At 34.5% G+C, this 14,730-nt stretch overlaps 1 protein-coding gene across 1 annotated transcript in view; it reads right to left on the bottom strand.

The window, feature by feature from the left end:
- LOC105551939 (low-density lipoprotein receptor-related protein 1B-like) overlaps window positions 1–14,730 on the bottom strand; it is a 411,008-nt gene that overhangs the window by 46,944 nt on the left and 349,334 nt on the right. The window contains exon 18 of the mRNA XM_011997389.1: window positions 4,804–4,986. Coding sequence (XP_011852779.1) covers window positions 4,804–4,986 — 183 coding nt within the window. The remainder of the gene's footprint in view (window positions 1–4,803; window positions 4,987–14,730) is intronic.

The raw sequence follows: 14,730 nt of genomic DNA, 5'->3' as shown, positions 1-14,730 counted from the left end.
TTTTTAAAAATCATTCCACTGTAGATTTCTAATATTTTGTGTGTATAGAGAATGCTTTTTGTGAATTGCCAATTATTTGAAATACTTTTAAGACTTCTTTGGAACCTAACATATGGTCAAATTTGAAATAGTTTTCTATAACTTTGATGTATATGGAAGAGTATATATGTATTGGTTTAAGTTTATTAAACACATTTAATAAAGCTTTAAATAAATATCTTTGTACATCTCACTCCTCAAATGCATGAATATATCTATGTGATAAATTCCTAGAGGTGGAATTGTGGGTAAAATTGGAGACAAATTGTAAACACTGAAATATATTGCTTTCCACAGAGGTTCACCAGTCTCCACTGAAAGCAAAGTGTCTGCTTTCTCTACTCTCACCAACATGGGTATTACTGGGCTTATTTGTTATCAATCAACTGATGTTGAAAGAATGCAATCCCACTGTGGTTTTGAACCACATTTTTCTTATAGGTGTTATGAATGGAATGTTTGTGTCCAGACCAAATTCTTGTTGAAATCCTAATCCCCAATGTGATGGTATTGGGAGGACTGGGAGGTAATCAGTTATGAGCGTAGAACCCGCATATCATAAGAAGATTGCCATCTGCAAACCAGGAAGTGTGCCTTAGACAGACACCAGGTTTCCCAGTTCTTGATCTTGGACTTCTCAGTCTCTAGAACTGTGAGCAATAAATGTCTGTTGTTTAAACAACTCAGTTTATGATAATTTGTTACAGCAGCCTGAACTAAGATAGTCTCATTCTCCACCTTTTCTGTTGCAGTTATTCTGCTTGTCATATTTGTGCTGAATTCTTAGTCATTTTAAGAGTAAAACTTTTCTCTTTTTCTTTTTGGAGGTCTCAACGTACTTAAACTTATTTTTCAGACATATAGCTTATTGTCATTTAATCATGAATAATTTATTTTGTAATGACTGATTTTGATGAGATAGTTTTCTTCATGTATGTTAAAATTCTGGTTTGTAATCTCATCTTGGATCAGAACTTTCATTTTTTTCTCTCTGACTTTATGAGTTTACTTGTGCCTATCTACAAGCATTGCTGCTCGACTCTGGCCCACCCCATTATTTCCAGCACTCTTGGTTCAGAAGTACAATTTATATATTTTTTGTGTGTGTGAGATTCTATACTAAAACAATATTGGACTTTTATCAGATTCAATCTCCAAGCCAGACAGAAGTTCAGCTTAATTGCCATGCCTGTGATCTCCAATCTCTTTAGGCACAGGACTTCATTTAAGTAACCACCACTGGCGGCAACTAGCAGTGATACATATATCTTTTCAATTCTCCTTTCAAAAGCAAATGGAGTTTCTTTCCAGGTTCTGATTTCCAGTACTGCCTGCCTCCAGATACCAGCTTCATGTGGGACAGCTTTATTTCTATTGACCCTAAGATTTGAGTACCTGTTCATTTCTGCTAGCCTACTACCCAACCCAATAAGGTACTCAGCTTTAGCTTACCACTTGACACTGTGCTACACTCCTGTTACTTACAGATACATATTTTTTGTTCATAAGGCAGTATCTCCTTTATTTTATCCTGTTATATTTTATCATCACTTCCGTGTGTTGAGAAGTGAAAACAGGGAAGCAGAAAGTTCAGAGTGTAAACTTGAAGTCTCACCTTCACATGAATTCCCTTTTTATTGTCTTAATGACATTAGATTACTTGTGTGAATACACAACTATTTATTACTATCCCTACTGATAAGCAATATATTATTTCTAACTTTTTACTATTAAAAATAAAATGGCTTATTGAATATCTTTGTTCATATATAACCTTATACAATCCTACTCTTCTTTACATGAATTTCTAGAAGTAGGACAGAAGGATTAAAGTTACATTCCTACAAAGAGCTGCAGGGCCTATTTTCCCGGTACTTTGCCATCACTATGTAATATCAAACTTATCTTTAATTTTTCTAATCTGAAGAATGACATTTTTGAGTTTCTTTTCCATGACAGAGTGACTGAAAATATAATTCCCTTTTCCCCAGTTACAATACAACTGCTATTTGTTAGTCTAGAGTGTAAGAGAACAGATGTGACACAATGCACTTCTTGGTCAAAAATAGGTCCTTTGAGATTAGAAGTTCTTAAATGATGACTGTTGTATTGTACTTGAAGTTAGCTCTCATTCTCATCTTTATAGGAATATAAAAACCGAATGTGCCTATGTTTTGAACACCAATAGATGACAATTTATGTATTAAAAAGCTATTCTAACTACCATATATAAATTAATTAGCCTGAAAACTTTTGAATGTTCAAGCTAACATTTTAAAAATCTTTGAAAATAATCATGAACTCTGGATTGAACATTGTGGGTAAAGGTCCTGCAGCTTGTAAAACTGAGAATTTAAAATAAATGAAAAAATATCAAAAGGTTTGTAGATGAATACATATTTTAAACCATTGCTTATATTTGTGGTTCATTTTAATGACTGCAATGTTCACAGAAGTCTATCATAAATGTGACTTTGTAATTGTGCAACTCTTCCGAAGTTGGATAAATTGTGGTTTACTATATCCAAAACACAGATCAAATGAGAAGCAGATGGATAAATTATTACCTTTCACTTTTTTCTTTTAAAGTGAAATATATGTTTTATCACAGTTTCTTTTTACATCAAATTTTTGCTTACCTAAAAACTATTTGTTAGAAACATCTGATGTTTAATTAACAGCATTATTAAACAGATAATCCAAATCTCAAGTCACCACATATAAAAGTGTCTCAGAAAATTCAGTTCTCTAAAGATAACCAGCCTTCCTCATCATACTTCATATTTATTTTTATGTTGAACCATATTCACAGGAAGTTGTTTTATAATTGTTAATTGCAAAATATCAATACACATTTTAAAATAAATCACAAGCACTTAGAATATTCTCTTAAATTTACTTAATCATACTATTTATTATTTACATGCTTTGTCTGCAATTATTTTTTTCTCAACTGAAAGTTCAAACTAGTTTTTACTAACACATAGCTTTGAGAATTTACATTACTGTGAATCTCTTTATAATTTATTTCTGTATAGAGAAATTGCAGCCTGGTTTTATGTTTTGATCTAAATTTGCTTTAATAGCATATCCAAGTAGTTGAAACTCAGGATTTTCCATATTGGTTTACATTTTGTTTTAACAAAGCTTTGCCAGTTTCTTTTTCATATATGTTTTAAAAACTGTTAGCTGCTACATTTTAAGATTAATACAATCAAGAAAATGCCAGAAGTTATATGGGGAAAATATATACAACCTATGCTTTGAAGTATATTAGCTCGAGTCAAATAATTGGCTCTTTGGCATTAGAATTGTCCTATTAAATACAACTTATTTATGCCATCAATAATTCATTCATTTGACAATAATTCATCTATTAATTTTCAATTAATGCATGTTCCAAAAAGACCATTTCTAAACTTAAAATCACATTTTTTCTAACAAATTACCCTAAAATTATGAGTCTTTATGTAACAATTGAAGAGAGTCACATAATTGTGAAAAACATTGTTGAAAAAAACATTTTGGAAACACAATTTCCTGGCTAGGAACAGGCTTCAGGAGTATGTATTTATCTATACCTATGTTAGCTTGCATTTATTTTTCTTATTTCTTATTGGAATCCGTAATTGTAACCAAGAGGCATGTTTAAGAAAAGAAAGACAGTGCCTTTCTATACCTTTAAATGCACATCGGCCATGTGGTTTTCACAGTGTTTTCTTATACCCTTTAGTTCTCATTTGTACTTTTTGTTAGAATATGTAAAAATAGGGAGCAAAAGAAATCACTAAGAGCTCATGATTAGGCAACTGAAAAACAATTTCACATCAAAGAGAGATTCCAGAGATGATATCCTGAAATCTACAGAAAATTATTTCCATGGATTATTTGGAGGATGATACCAACCATTTCACAAATTACACCACAATAGCTCATTGTAATCTACTTTTCTCTAAACTTCAACACATCATCTGGCATAAAGAGGGAAGAAAATAAGTTTATAATTTCAACTGGAACCCAGTATATACAGTAAAACATAGTAGAATATAAGATATTCTATTACTATGACTTCTCCATTTTGGTTTCCTATTTGTACACACACACACACACACACACACACACACACACACACACATATGAAACCAAAATGGAACAGTCATAGTAATAGGGTATCTTTATAAAACACAGTAATAGCCTCAGTGACTCTTGGATCAAAGCTTTAAATGGCAGCCAATATCTTTGTCATAACAGAATTAAGCAATAGTACAGTAATATTTAGGAAATTAGTTGAAAATAAATACACATAATTCTGTCTTTCTTTTCTAAGTAATCTTCATTTAAATTTTAGGCTGAGGCGTTATCCACAGAAAGAGAAATGCTGCCAGCTGGTTTATCATACTTATCTCTCTCTTGATTCTGAATTTCCAGATTCTGTATTCCAGATTGCCTGGTTTAAAATCCCAAATCTCAAATAAATAAATAAATAAATTCAAATAAAATCCTAAATCTGACATGTTGGCTCTGTGAGCGTGAGCCAGTTAAAAACTTCTCCTTGCCTCATGAATTCATGCAGAGAACATTCATAGAATTATTCTGGCCCCATTGATAGTTCTCCCTAAGTGTTAACTACTATTATTATACATGAGCACATCTATCAGAAATATAAGACTACTTTTTACAAAGGTGAGATACAGAGTCAGGATGGGCCAAAAGGATTCCACACTCAGGGAGCCCCAATAGAAGCCAAAAGCAATGTTCACTTACCTGTACTCCAACAGGAAAACTTGGTTTTGTGGTCACACAATCGTATGGTACCATTGCAGCCTTTTTCATCACTACCATCTTCACAATCTTTTTCTCCATCACAGCGCCACAGATCAGGAATGCAGTTACCATCAGGGTGGCACTGAAATTCATTTCCATTACAACCAGCAGGAGAATGAATCTCTTAATTTGAAATGAGGAAGAGAGAAGCAGAGGGGGGCAAGATAGGAGAGAAATTATGATTTTACTTGTTGGTTGTTTTTATTTCACATTTTTTTCTTTCTTCAGACATTATTACAGTGCTAGAGAGAATACATTTTTACTTTAGATGGTTGATAGGTATAAATCTCTCTAGTATTTTCTAATTCATTTAAATAACATTAATAGTCAGAGAAAATGATGTTTCTTGCCTCCCCTAAAATTTCTGAAAGTACTATGTACATTAGAAAAGAAAAAGTAAGATAATTTGTGGATATTCTGTTGTGGTTTTTACTCATGTCTAAAGGATGAGATCTCTCAAGGGCTTTTCTCTAAGACACATAAATTAGGTTATACATTCTAATCTTAATGATAAGACCTTGGCTGATTTTCTTATCTTTCTCTAGGTAATTTCTTTCAAATTATTAAGAAGTAAATAACCAAAAACTAATAAGTACTTTCTGACTAACAAAATCTTTGAAGAATAGCATCCAAAATTCTGAGAAATAGATATAAAAAATCAGGTAATAAATGTAACTTCTGGACATAGGACTTCAATTCTAGAATCAGAATAGACACTTAAATGTTAAGAATTTAATTTAATGAAATACTATATATTCAAATGTATCAATTAATAATTCATAACAATGACCAGGTAACGTTATTGCCCCAAATCTGCTGATTAAAAATATAGGATAACTTCTGTAGGTAAACATAAATATAAGTAAGAAAATATAAATGTTGGGATACAGATGTTTGGCAGTTTAACAACTGAATAACATGACTGAACTGCAGCTTATTAAAACTTGTGTTAACGTCTAATGACATATTAATCTGTATTTCCAAATAGTATGGTAAATAAATATTTTAGCAGATATTTTTAGACCAAAGTTTTAATGTAACAAATTTATTGTGTACCTTGTATAGCTCTATCCAGCAATTAATGTATAAGCTACCTATAGCAGCAATTGATCTTTATAATTATGATAAATTTGAAGCAGGTTCAAGTGAATTTCTCATTATTTATTGCACTGGTTTGGTAGATATCTATGGTTATAAATTAAGGTTAATCTAATGTCAAAGCTAATAATAACACTGATATCACCAAAGCAGTCACTTACTCTTTTGAGACTTCTATTTGTTCAGTGCGAATGCACCAAGGGTTGACGTGAGAATTAAATTAGATATCTATAAAGCATTAATTCAATTACAAAGTTTTGTTGCTGTTATTTTCTATAATATAAGTGGTTTAGTTCTGTATTTTTCTTTATTTAAAGACTTTCAGCAACTATAATCTGTCAGGTGATACAATACTATAAAGATGTGCAAGATGGACTTGACCATACATCCTAAATATTGCTAGTGCAGTAATGCTGAACTGATAAATAACCAAAGAGAAACAACTCTGTGTAAGCAAGGGTAAAGAAGTTCTGTTGGTTGGCTGGGCGCAGTGGCTCAAGCCTGTAATCCCAGCACTTTGGGAGGCCCAGGCGGGCAGATTACGAGGTCAGGAGATTGAGACCATCCTGGCTAACACGGTGAAACCCCGTCTCTACTAAAAAATACAAAAAAAGTAGCCGGGCGAGGTGGCGGGCGCCTGTAGTCCCAGTTACTCGGGAGGCTGAGGCAGAAGAATGGTGTAAACCTGGGAGGCAGGGCTTTCAGTGAGCCGAGATCCGGCCACTGCACTCCAGCCTGGGTGAAGGGGAAGATTTTGTCTCAAAAAAAAAAAAAAAAAAAAAGAAGTTCTGTTGGTCAAAAACATGAATTGTAATTTATAGAAAACCATTAGGACTAATTTTCAAAAGTGATCACCGCTAAGAACACATACAATTAGTAAAGCATTGAGTTTTATCTGGCTTTAAATCCCCTTCCCAAAACAAAAACTTTATTTTTCTAGTATTCTAGCTATCTAATTCATTCTCACTTTGGACATACCATCTTCTATGGTTAGACAAAATTCTTGGTTTGCACACACACAATCAATCACACACAATCAATAAAATGGTAAAGTCTGTGCACAAGGGCAAGATATATATACAATGTGATATAGTAATTTCCCACCATATTTATTTAGCATCTGCAGAGTTCCCTATATAGAAATATATTCATTGATTCAAACAAATGTATTTAGAAAATATCTGGAAGAAGAAAATAAGAAATAACAATGCAACAATAAAAAAGAAAAATCAATAAACGATATAGTATAGTAACTATTTTTATCATATTTACATCGTATTAGGTATTATATGTAACACAGAGGTGATTTAAAGTATATTATGGGAGGATGTGCATAGGTTACATGCAAGTACTACATCATTTCATATAAGAAACTTGAGCATTCTTGAATTTCAATATCTTCGGGGTCCTGAAACCAATCCCCAGTGGATGTGGAGGGATGACTGTATGACATAGCTACTATAGTTGTAAAGAATTATTTGGGGACTGGTTTCATAAACAAGATATTGTGAAGTCTTTAAGCCTAGGCTATAACTTGAAAATTCTATATTAGCTCAATATTCAGGAAGAAGAAAAGAGACAACTCAGATAGACCTCCAAGGCCCATTCAGCTCTGTGCATCATTTTATGTGAAGAGGCCAGCTTCCATGCAGCAATGAAAGGGCTTTTTGTTCTTTTTTCCTTCTACTTAACTTTCCTCAAAAACAAAACAAAATATGCCTTGGCTCATCTGACTTTTATAGCCTGTAGCATGAGCTCAACCAATAACATTTAAAAATTGTATTTCAGGTAATTGTCAGAGATTCCAAATGTTTAATAAAGAATGGAAGATGTAATCTATTGATTTTTCTACATTCTCCAAAATAAGAATTAAAGACTGGCAGCTCATATATTGAAACTGTTCCTCAGTATGTTCAATTTGACAAACACACTATTGGTCTTTTAAAAATCTGAGAATTTTCAGTAAAAACCTAGACTCTCCAGTACCTTGAAAATTAGGGAGAGTCTTGGGATGGCATCCTTGCAAAGTTAACAACTGTACCTGCATTATATGTGGCCAAACTCAGTTACATTAGCACCTTCCTTTTATGAAGATCAAAGCAGAATCTTTGAGCAGAGAGAGTATGCTGTTATTGTGTAAGGTTTTTTCCATTTGCTTTGCTTGCTATTGTTTGATTTATTTGTGCTTCATAAGTTAATCCACTCATTCGTTTTCTTATTCTAAATAAATATTTACCTTATAAATTTAAATACAAATGTTGTATTTACCTGGAGATTTTCTTTCTTTTTTTCTTCTTAAGCTACCCATGTCTAAACCTCTGTATGCTGGCATAACATCTATTAAGGGTCACCACAAACGACTGCATTATAATAACATAAAACAAGGGTATAGTCCGAAGAAGAAAATACAATTTAATATTGTGAACTTTCAAACCTAAAGAGGATAACAATTTTCTAATAAAGCACATACACATCACTAACGTGTAGCTCCTTGTCTTGGTTGTATTATTCTCCCCAGCCTGGATTGCCTTCCTGTCTTCAGAACGTCACCCATTAATGTCAGTAATTTTTGCTGTTGTTCTTACTGTCATTGTTTTTGAGACAGGGTCTTGCTCTGTCACCCAGGCTGTAGTACAGTGGTATGATCATGGCTCACTGCAGCCTCAACCTGCTGGGCTCATACAGTTCTGCCACCCCAGCCTCTCAAGTAGCTGGGACCACAGGTGTGTTCCACCACACCCAGCTAATAAACAAAAACAACAACAACAACAACAAAACTGTACAGATGGGGTCTCACTTTGTTCCCTAGACTGGTCTTGAACTCCTGGTCTCAAGCAATTCTCCCGCCTCAGCCTCCCAAAGTGCTGGGATTCCAGGCATGGAATCCCAGCTAATGAATGTGATTTTTAGGACTCATTTGCCTTTAAAAAAAAATACCTAGGATTGGGTCTGTAGATTCAGAGACTTCATGAGTAGATTTTAGAGGATTTACAAAAGCTCAGAAATAATACATGATGCTTTTTATTGATATGCATTTTTTTTTTCCTGTGTCAGAAAGTTAGAGCTTTTGACTCTCAAGGAGGTCTTCAAGAGCAATGCCAAGACCTCACATTTCTCTGAGTGTTTATCTCCCATTCGGTGTACCTTGCATGGATACGGCAGCCTAGATGGCATTCCATTTTGCTTATGCTTTACATTAATTACATTAGATTGAACCCAGTGGAAAAAGGACCAATCATCAGCTCCTTTTGACTAAAATTGAATAGATAGGTCAGGCACAGTGACTCACACCTGTACTCCCAGCAATTTGGGAAGCCAAGGCACATGGATCACCTGAGGTCAGAGTTCGAGACCATCCTGTCCAACATGGTGAAGCCCTGTCTCTACTAAAGATACAAAAATTAGTTAGGTGTGGTGGCTCATGCCGGCGATCCCCGTTACTTGGGAGGCTGAGGCATGAGAATCACTTGAACCCAGGAGGGAGAGATTGCAATCAGCCAAGATCGTGCTACTGCACTCCAGCCTGGGGGACAGAGGGAGACTCTGTCTCAAATAAATAAATGGAATTGCCTATTGAAAGCATCCCATATTACAGAAATGATTAATTTTCCTGTAGTTATGCACATAAGTAGCAGAGATGAGATTCAAACCCACATAAATTTAGAGTCTGCTCAGATTTATGATTGTACCATTTTTAACTTCTTGTATGGTTTTTCTCATATAAAAACTCAAGACCAAAAATAGAATGCATTCATATAATCAAAAAGCATTTATAAACTCTTTAATTTTCATATTTAAATCATTGCTGTCCAGCCTGTTTATTTTCTAATAAAATTTAACATTTATTTTACGCTATTGTAAGATCATGATAAAATTTGTTCTTTTACAAAAAGTTCAATACATTACCTGTTGTGTGAGGCAGATTAGTATTACAACATGGCAGGCATTTTTCTTTTGTTTGTTTTTTTGAGATGGAGTCTCGCTCTGTTGCCCAGGTTGGAGTGCAATGGTGCAATCTTGGCTCACCGCAACCTCTGCCTCCTGGGTTCAAGCGATTCTCCCATCTCAGTCTCCCTAGAAGCTGGGACTAAATGCACCCGCCATCATGCCTGGCTAATTTTTTTTTTTTTTGTAGAGGCGAGATTTCATCATGTTGGCCAGGCTGGTCTCGAACCCTGACCTCAGCTGATTCACCCACCTTGGCCTCTCAAAGTGATGGGATTACAGGCATGAGTCATTGTGCCTGACTGGTAGGCAGTTTTTAGGCACTGGGATAGGGCAAAGAATAAGACAGAGACTTATTCTCAGAGTCCAGAGTGCTCACCACCACACCATGAAACCATCAGTTCAGACTTATTCTCATAAAACTTGAACATGAGCAAAGAAGGGAGCATATAGGCTTTTAATAAATAATTATACAAGAAATCAACTAAATTACTTAAGAAAGTCATAAGTGCTGTGAAGAAAATGGATGAGAGTAATATTATAGATAGTATAACAGAGAATAATAGACTGGTTATGCTGTGATAACAGGTCAATACAAAATCGCTGCATCTTACAAATATATACAACTTAATTATGGCTCATTTTACATATCTACTGTGGATCAGTGGGTGGGCTATCCCTGTGGTGGTCATTCAAAGACCCAAGCTGATGAATAAGAGACCAACTTGAATGTTTGCAGTTGGCAGGTGAGAGGGAAATGAGGGTTCTGGATGGTCTCATATCCAATGCAAAAGGAAGATACGTCATTTCTGATCGCAATTCATTGACCAAACCTAGTCACATAGCGTGGGGCCTCATCTTATTGGTCCCAGTCAACCACAAAGGTCCCAGGAAGTACAACCTTACCATAGGCCCAGAAAAGAGAATAAATAGAAATACATTCTCAATGCCATTGATGACTGCCATCAGGAATGACTTGATTATAGGAAAAATATTAAAAAGGGTGATAACAGAAGGTGACACTTGAGTGAGACCAAAATGATGGGAAAGAACTAGCCATGAAGATGTTAGGACAAAAGAACACACAGAGGGAATAGCAATTGCAAAGACCTCAAAGCAGGAAAGAGTTTAATTTTTACAGAAAAAGAAAAATATATATAATGGTAGTGAGTAAGTGAAAGGAGACCTGAGAGGTAGGGATAGATTCTTGTGGAGATTTATCAAAAATCATGCTAAGATAAGATAAACACAATAGGTATCTATTAGAGATATTGAAGCAGAGAAGTGATAGTGATATAATTTAATTTACATTGCTTAAAGTTTTTGTGAGCTGCTGTGTGAAAATACGGATTTTACAAGACTTGAGTAGAAGGAGAAAAACCAGATAAATGGGTTTCAGTGGAGTCCAGATGCAAAATTGAATGCATATTTTTTACATTTGAAAAGATTTCAGAATAGTGATTATTCAAATAAGTAGGCTATGTAGGCAGTTACAAAGCAATGTCTTAAATGCTGTGGTATGAGAGAATGCCAGGAGAACACACAGAAGGGGAGACTGTCCTGGACTTGGGGGTTTCATACTAGGCATTTCTATGACAGAAAATTAATCAGAGTGTTCTGGGTCAGAATTAAGAGTCAGGCAGGGGAAAAAGTTAAATGTAACAAAAGATTTTCTGCACGAAGCCAGCAGTATTAATAAAATTTTGGGTAATGTGTGAGCAGAAGAGGGGAGAAAGAGAAAGCTAGATTGATGGACAAGGCCTAGATCTTGAAAGATCTTGTGTGTTGTGCTGAATGTCTTGGATATAACCTTACAGGCTTTTGGGAACCACAGAAAACTACAGCTAGATTTGGATGTAATCAGACTTGCAGTTTATGTAGATCCCTTTGAGACCATTTAAAACAATAAATAGAATACAATCTCCGAGAACCTTCACATTTATAAGGGTTTTATGTATATGCATCTATTTTATCTGCTTGGACACTCAAAGTTTATACCACAATCACAGAGACTAACACACACACACAGAGCGAGAGCGAGAGAGAGATTGAGATTTATTTCCCACTTCTCATTCTCCTCCCTCACTATAAATTACAGATATCTCTAACCCGTTTCTCACTATCTGTAGGTTTGGATGGGTGTTGATGTTTAGGAATGCCGTCCTCTTCTGCCAGAAAACAGAAAAAATGTCATGGAGGTTTTATTATCTCTTGACTTTCTTGCCAAATCTGTAATCCACTTGTTAACTATTGTTGATTTTCCTCTGGATGGAAAGCTACATCCCTCTGAAGAACCTATGATGACCATTCCAGCTTGAGTTCCAAGCCTATATAGTTCCCCAGAGTCCCAGTTTTCTAAACTTCAGGGCTTGGCACTCAATCTATCTTTGTAATATGGCTTGTTCCAACAGATTGTTAAAATGATGACTATTTATATGTATATGCGCATGCTATTTTACTGTTATGTTTTCATGTTGCTGATGCCAGTTATATTTTTAACTAATACAATTTTATTGTATTTTTGCCCTGAAGCTATTTAAACCAAGCATACAATTTGGGGAATCTGATAAATAAGTAAATACAGAGCCCTGAAGGAAATGTGGCAACTGCTGGTAGAATTTATCCCAATATTTAAATGAATTCCCTGGGATTAAATATTTATAGTTAGAAGACTAGCAACTGTACAGTGACAGAAAAAACCTGTTTTCTTCCTAATGTTAAAAAAATGAAAATTAGTATTGCAAAAATTATATGTATGATATAAATATTTTTATTCTGAATATGGTTTTGGTATACAAAAATTGTTAAAGCCTCCTGAGAAAATAGCAAAGAATCATGCTGCAAATATAACGGAATATTTAAATTGTGAGGCCAACCTGAGGGAGAAGTCTTTTTCTTTTTTGATTATTTTAATGGAGTTTATACCTTTAACTTGTCATTCATTGTAAAGTGCTTTGAAAATTAAAAAGCACTGTATGTTGGATGTGCACAGAGCTCCCCGTTATCATCACCACGTGTCAGTCCTTGCTCTGTTCTTAGCTTTTCTGTGAATCACTATGTTTTAATAATTCCCACACTTAAGGCAGCCTTTTGCTTCAGATTTCTTCTCCAGACACTCTTCTCCAATTCTGACATGACTTAGAAGCTGGTCTGGCAGCACATCCATAGCCTCATTCTGTTAACCAACAGAATGTGGACATACCTTTGTCTGTTCCTGTCTGAGCAGAATCTTAATATCCCCCTAAGGAGTTTAGCCTGCCCTCAGTTTCTAGAGATCCTCAGCAGACAGATGCTTATTAAAAGCTACCTCCCAGACTTTGGGCTAACTGGTTTGTGTTGGGATTGGTGAGGATACACTGCCCTGCTCTTTTCTATGTAATGTGGGATAAACTCCCTAGGGGATGCTGACTACTTGATGGTAGTATGACCTCTGTTGTGAACTAACAATGTAGTCAAGCCTAAATCTTTCTTCTTAAATCAACTTGTCCTTATCCCATTGGACCTTCATGACAGCCTATGGGTCATCTGGATTTGCCATATCTCTTGTTTTATTATTCACATGTCAGTTCCCTAACTTTAACCTCACACACACACATCCAGAGCATGTGTTTTTGTGTTTTCCCTTTAATTTCAACAAACTCCTTTTACCTCCTTATATGTAGTCACCACCAGAGATTATCCTGATAAGATGTTGGATGAAACCATTAAATTCATCATGAGTACATAGACTTTAGGACTTAATGATAAGTGAAAAAAATTACAAGATCTTAAGTCTTTATATATGTTTACTGTCTGAGTCAGTTAGAAAAGTTTAATAGAAGGGAATGGAAAATAATGTGTGGCTAACTAGGCAGAAGTTAAATTATCTTTAATGTTCAAAACAGACATTCAAATAATAAAGTGAAACAGAAGCTTCAATGTAGAGTTCTAAATATCACCCTACTAAGTTAAAGTATTATCAAAGCAATATCTACATAAAACATTGACTTAGTTCATTAAAATTTTACATTTTAACATCTAGAACACCATGAACATTTTGTTTAAAATATAAGTAAGTATCAGAAGAATGATGAACTCTTACATTATCTAAATGTAAGTGAATAGATGCATTAATCTGCTGAATTGGCTATGTAAAGTAATGGAGAAACCAACTTTCCCATTCACTGTTTGTATTAACCAATCAATGTAACAGATATGTTAGTTATCAAATATTAAGTAAAACAAATTACAATGTGGGTAGGCTACATTTGGAAATTACCAGTTGGTTTACCAGTGTGCTCAATGGTAGCAAATATTTTCTAGGAAAAAACTGAAGAAAATATATTATTTGATCTTAAAAAATGATGTCAAACATTTTGTAGAAATAATACGCATAAGCACATACTTATGAGATATCTCTGTGAGGGAGGGATGGAAAATATAATTTAAAAATTATTAATAATTTATTTATTCTTATTTCAGCCCTTTCTTCTCCCTTTTGCCTTTGTCCCATGAATTTGATATTCTATAATATATAGGTGTTGGATTATTCAAGATTACAGATCTTTATAATATGCCTCCTTGTATTCTAAATGAGGGGTTAGCAAGCTGCAAACTGCAAACTAATTCCAGCCTACCACCTGTTTGTATAAATAAAGTTTTATTGGAACCCTGACATGCTCATTTGCTGACATATTGTCTAGGGTTGCTACCATGCTACAACGGCAGCTTTGAGTAGCTGCAATAGGCAAAGCCTAAAATATTTACCATCTGATCCTTTACAGAATAAGTTTTCCCACCCTTGTTCTAAACTATTCTAAATATTGTTTGTGATTCACAGAACAT

The sequence above is a fragment of the Mandrillus leucophaeus genome, unplaced genomic scaffold (genome assembly GCF_000951045.1).
Source record: "Mandrillus leucophaeus isolate KB7577 unplaced genomic scaffold, Mleu.le_1.0 Scaffold539, whole genome shotgun sequence".
NCBI lineage: Eukaryota > Metazoa > Chordata > Mammalia > Primates > Cercopithecidae > Mandrillus > Mandrillus leucophaeus.
This window is presented reverse-complemented; position numbering and strand designations above follow the sequence as displayed.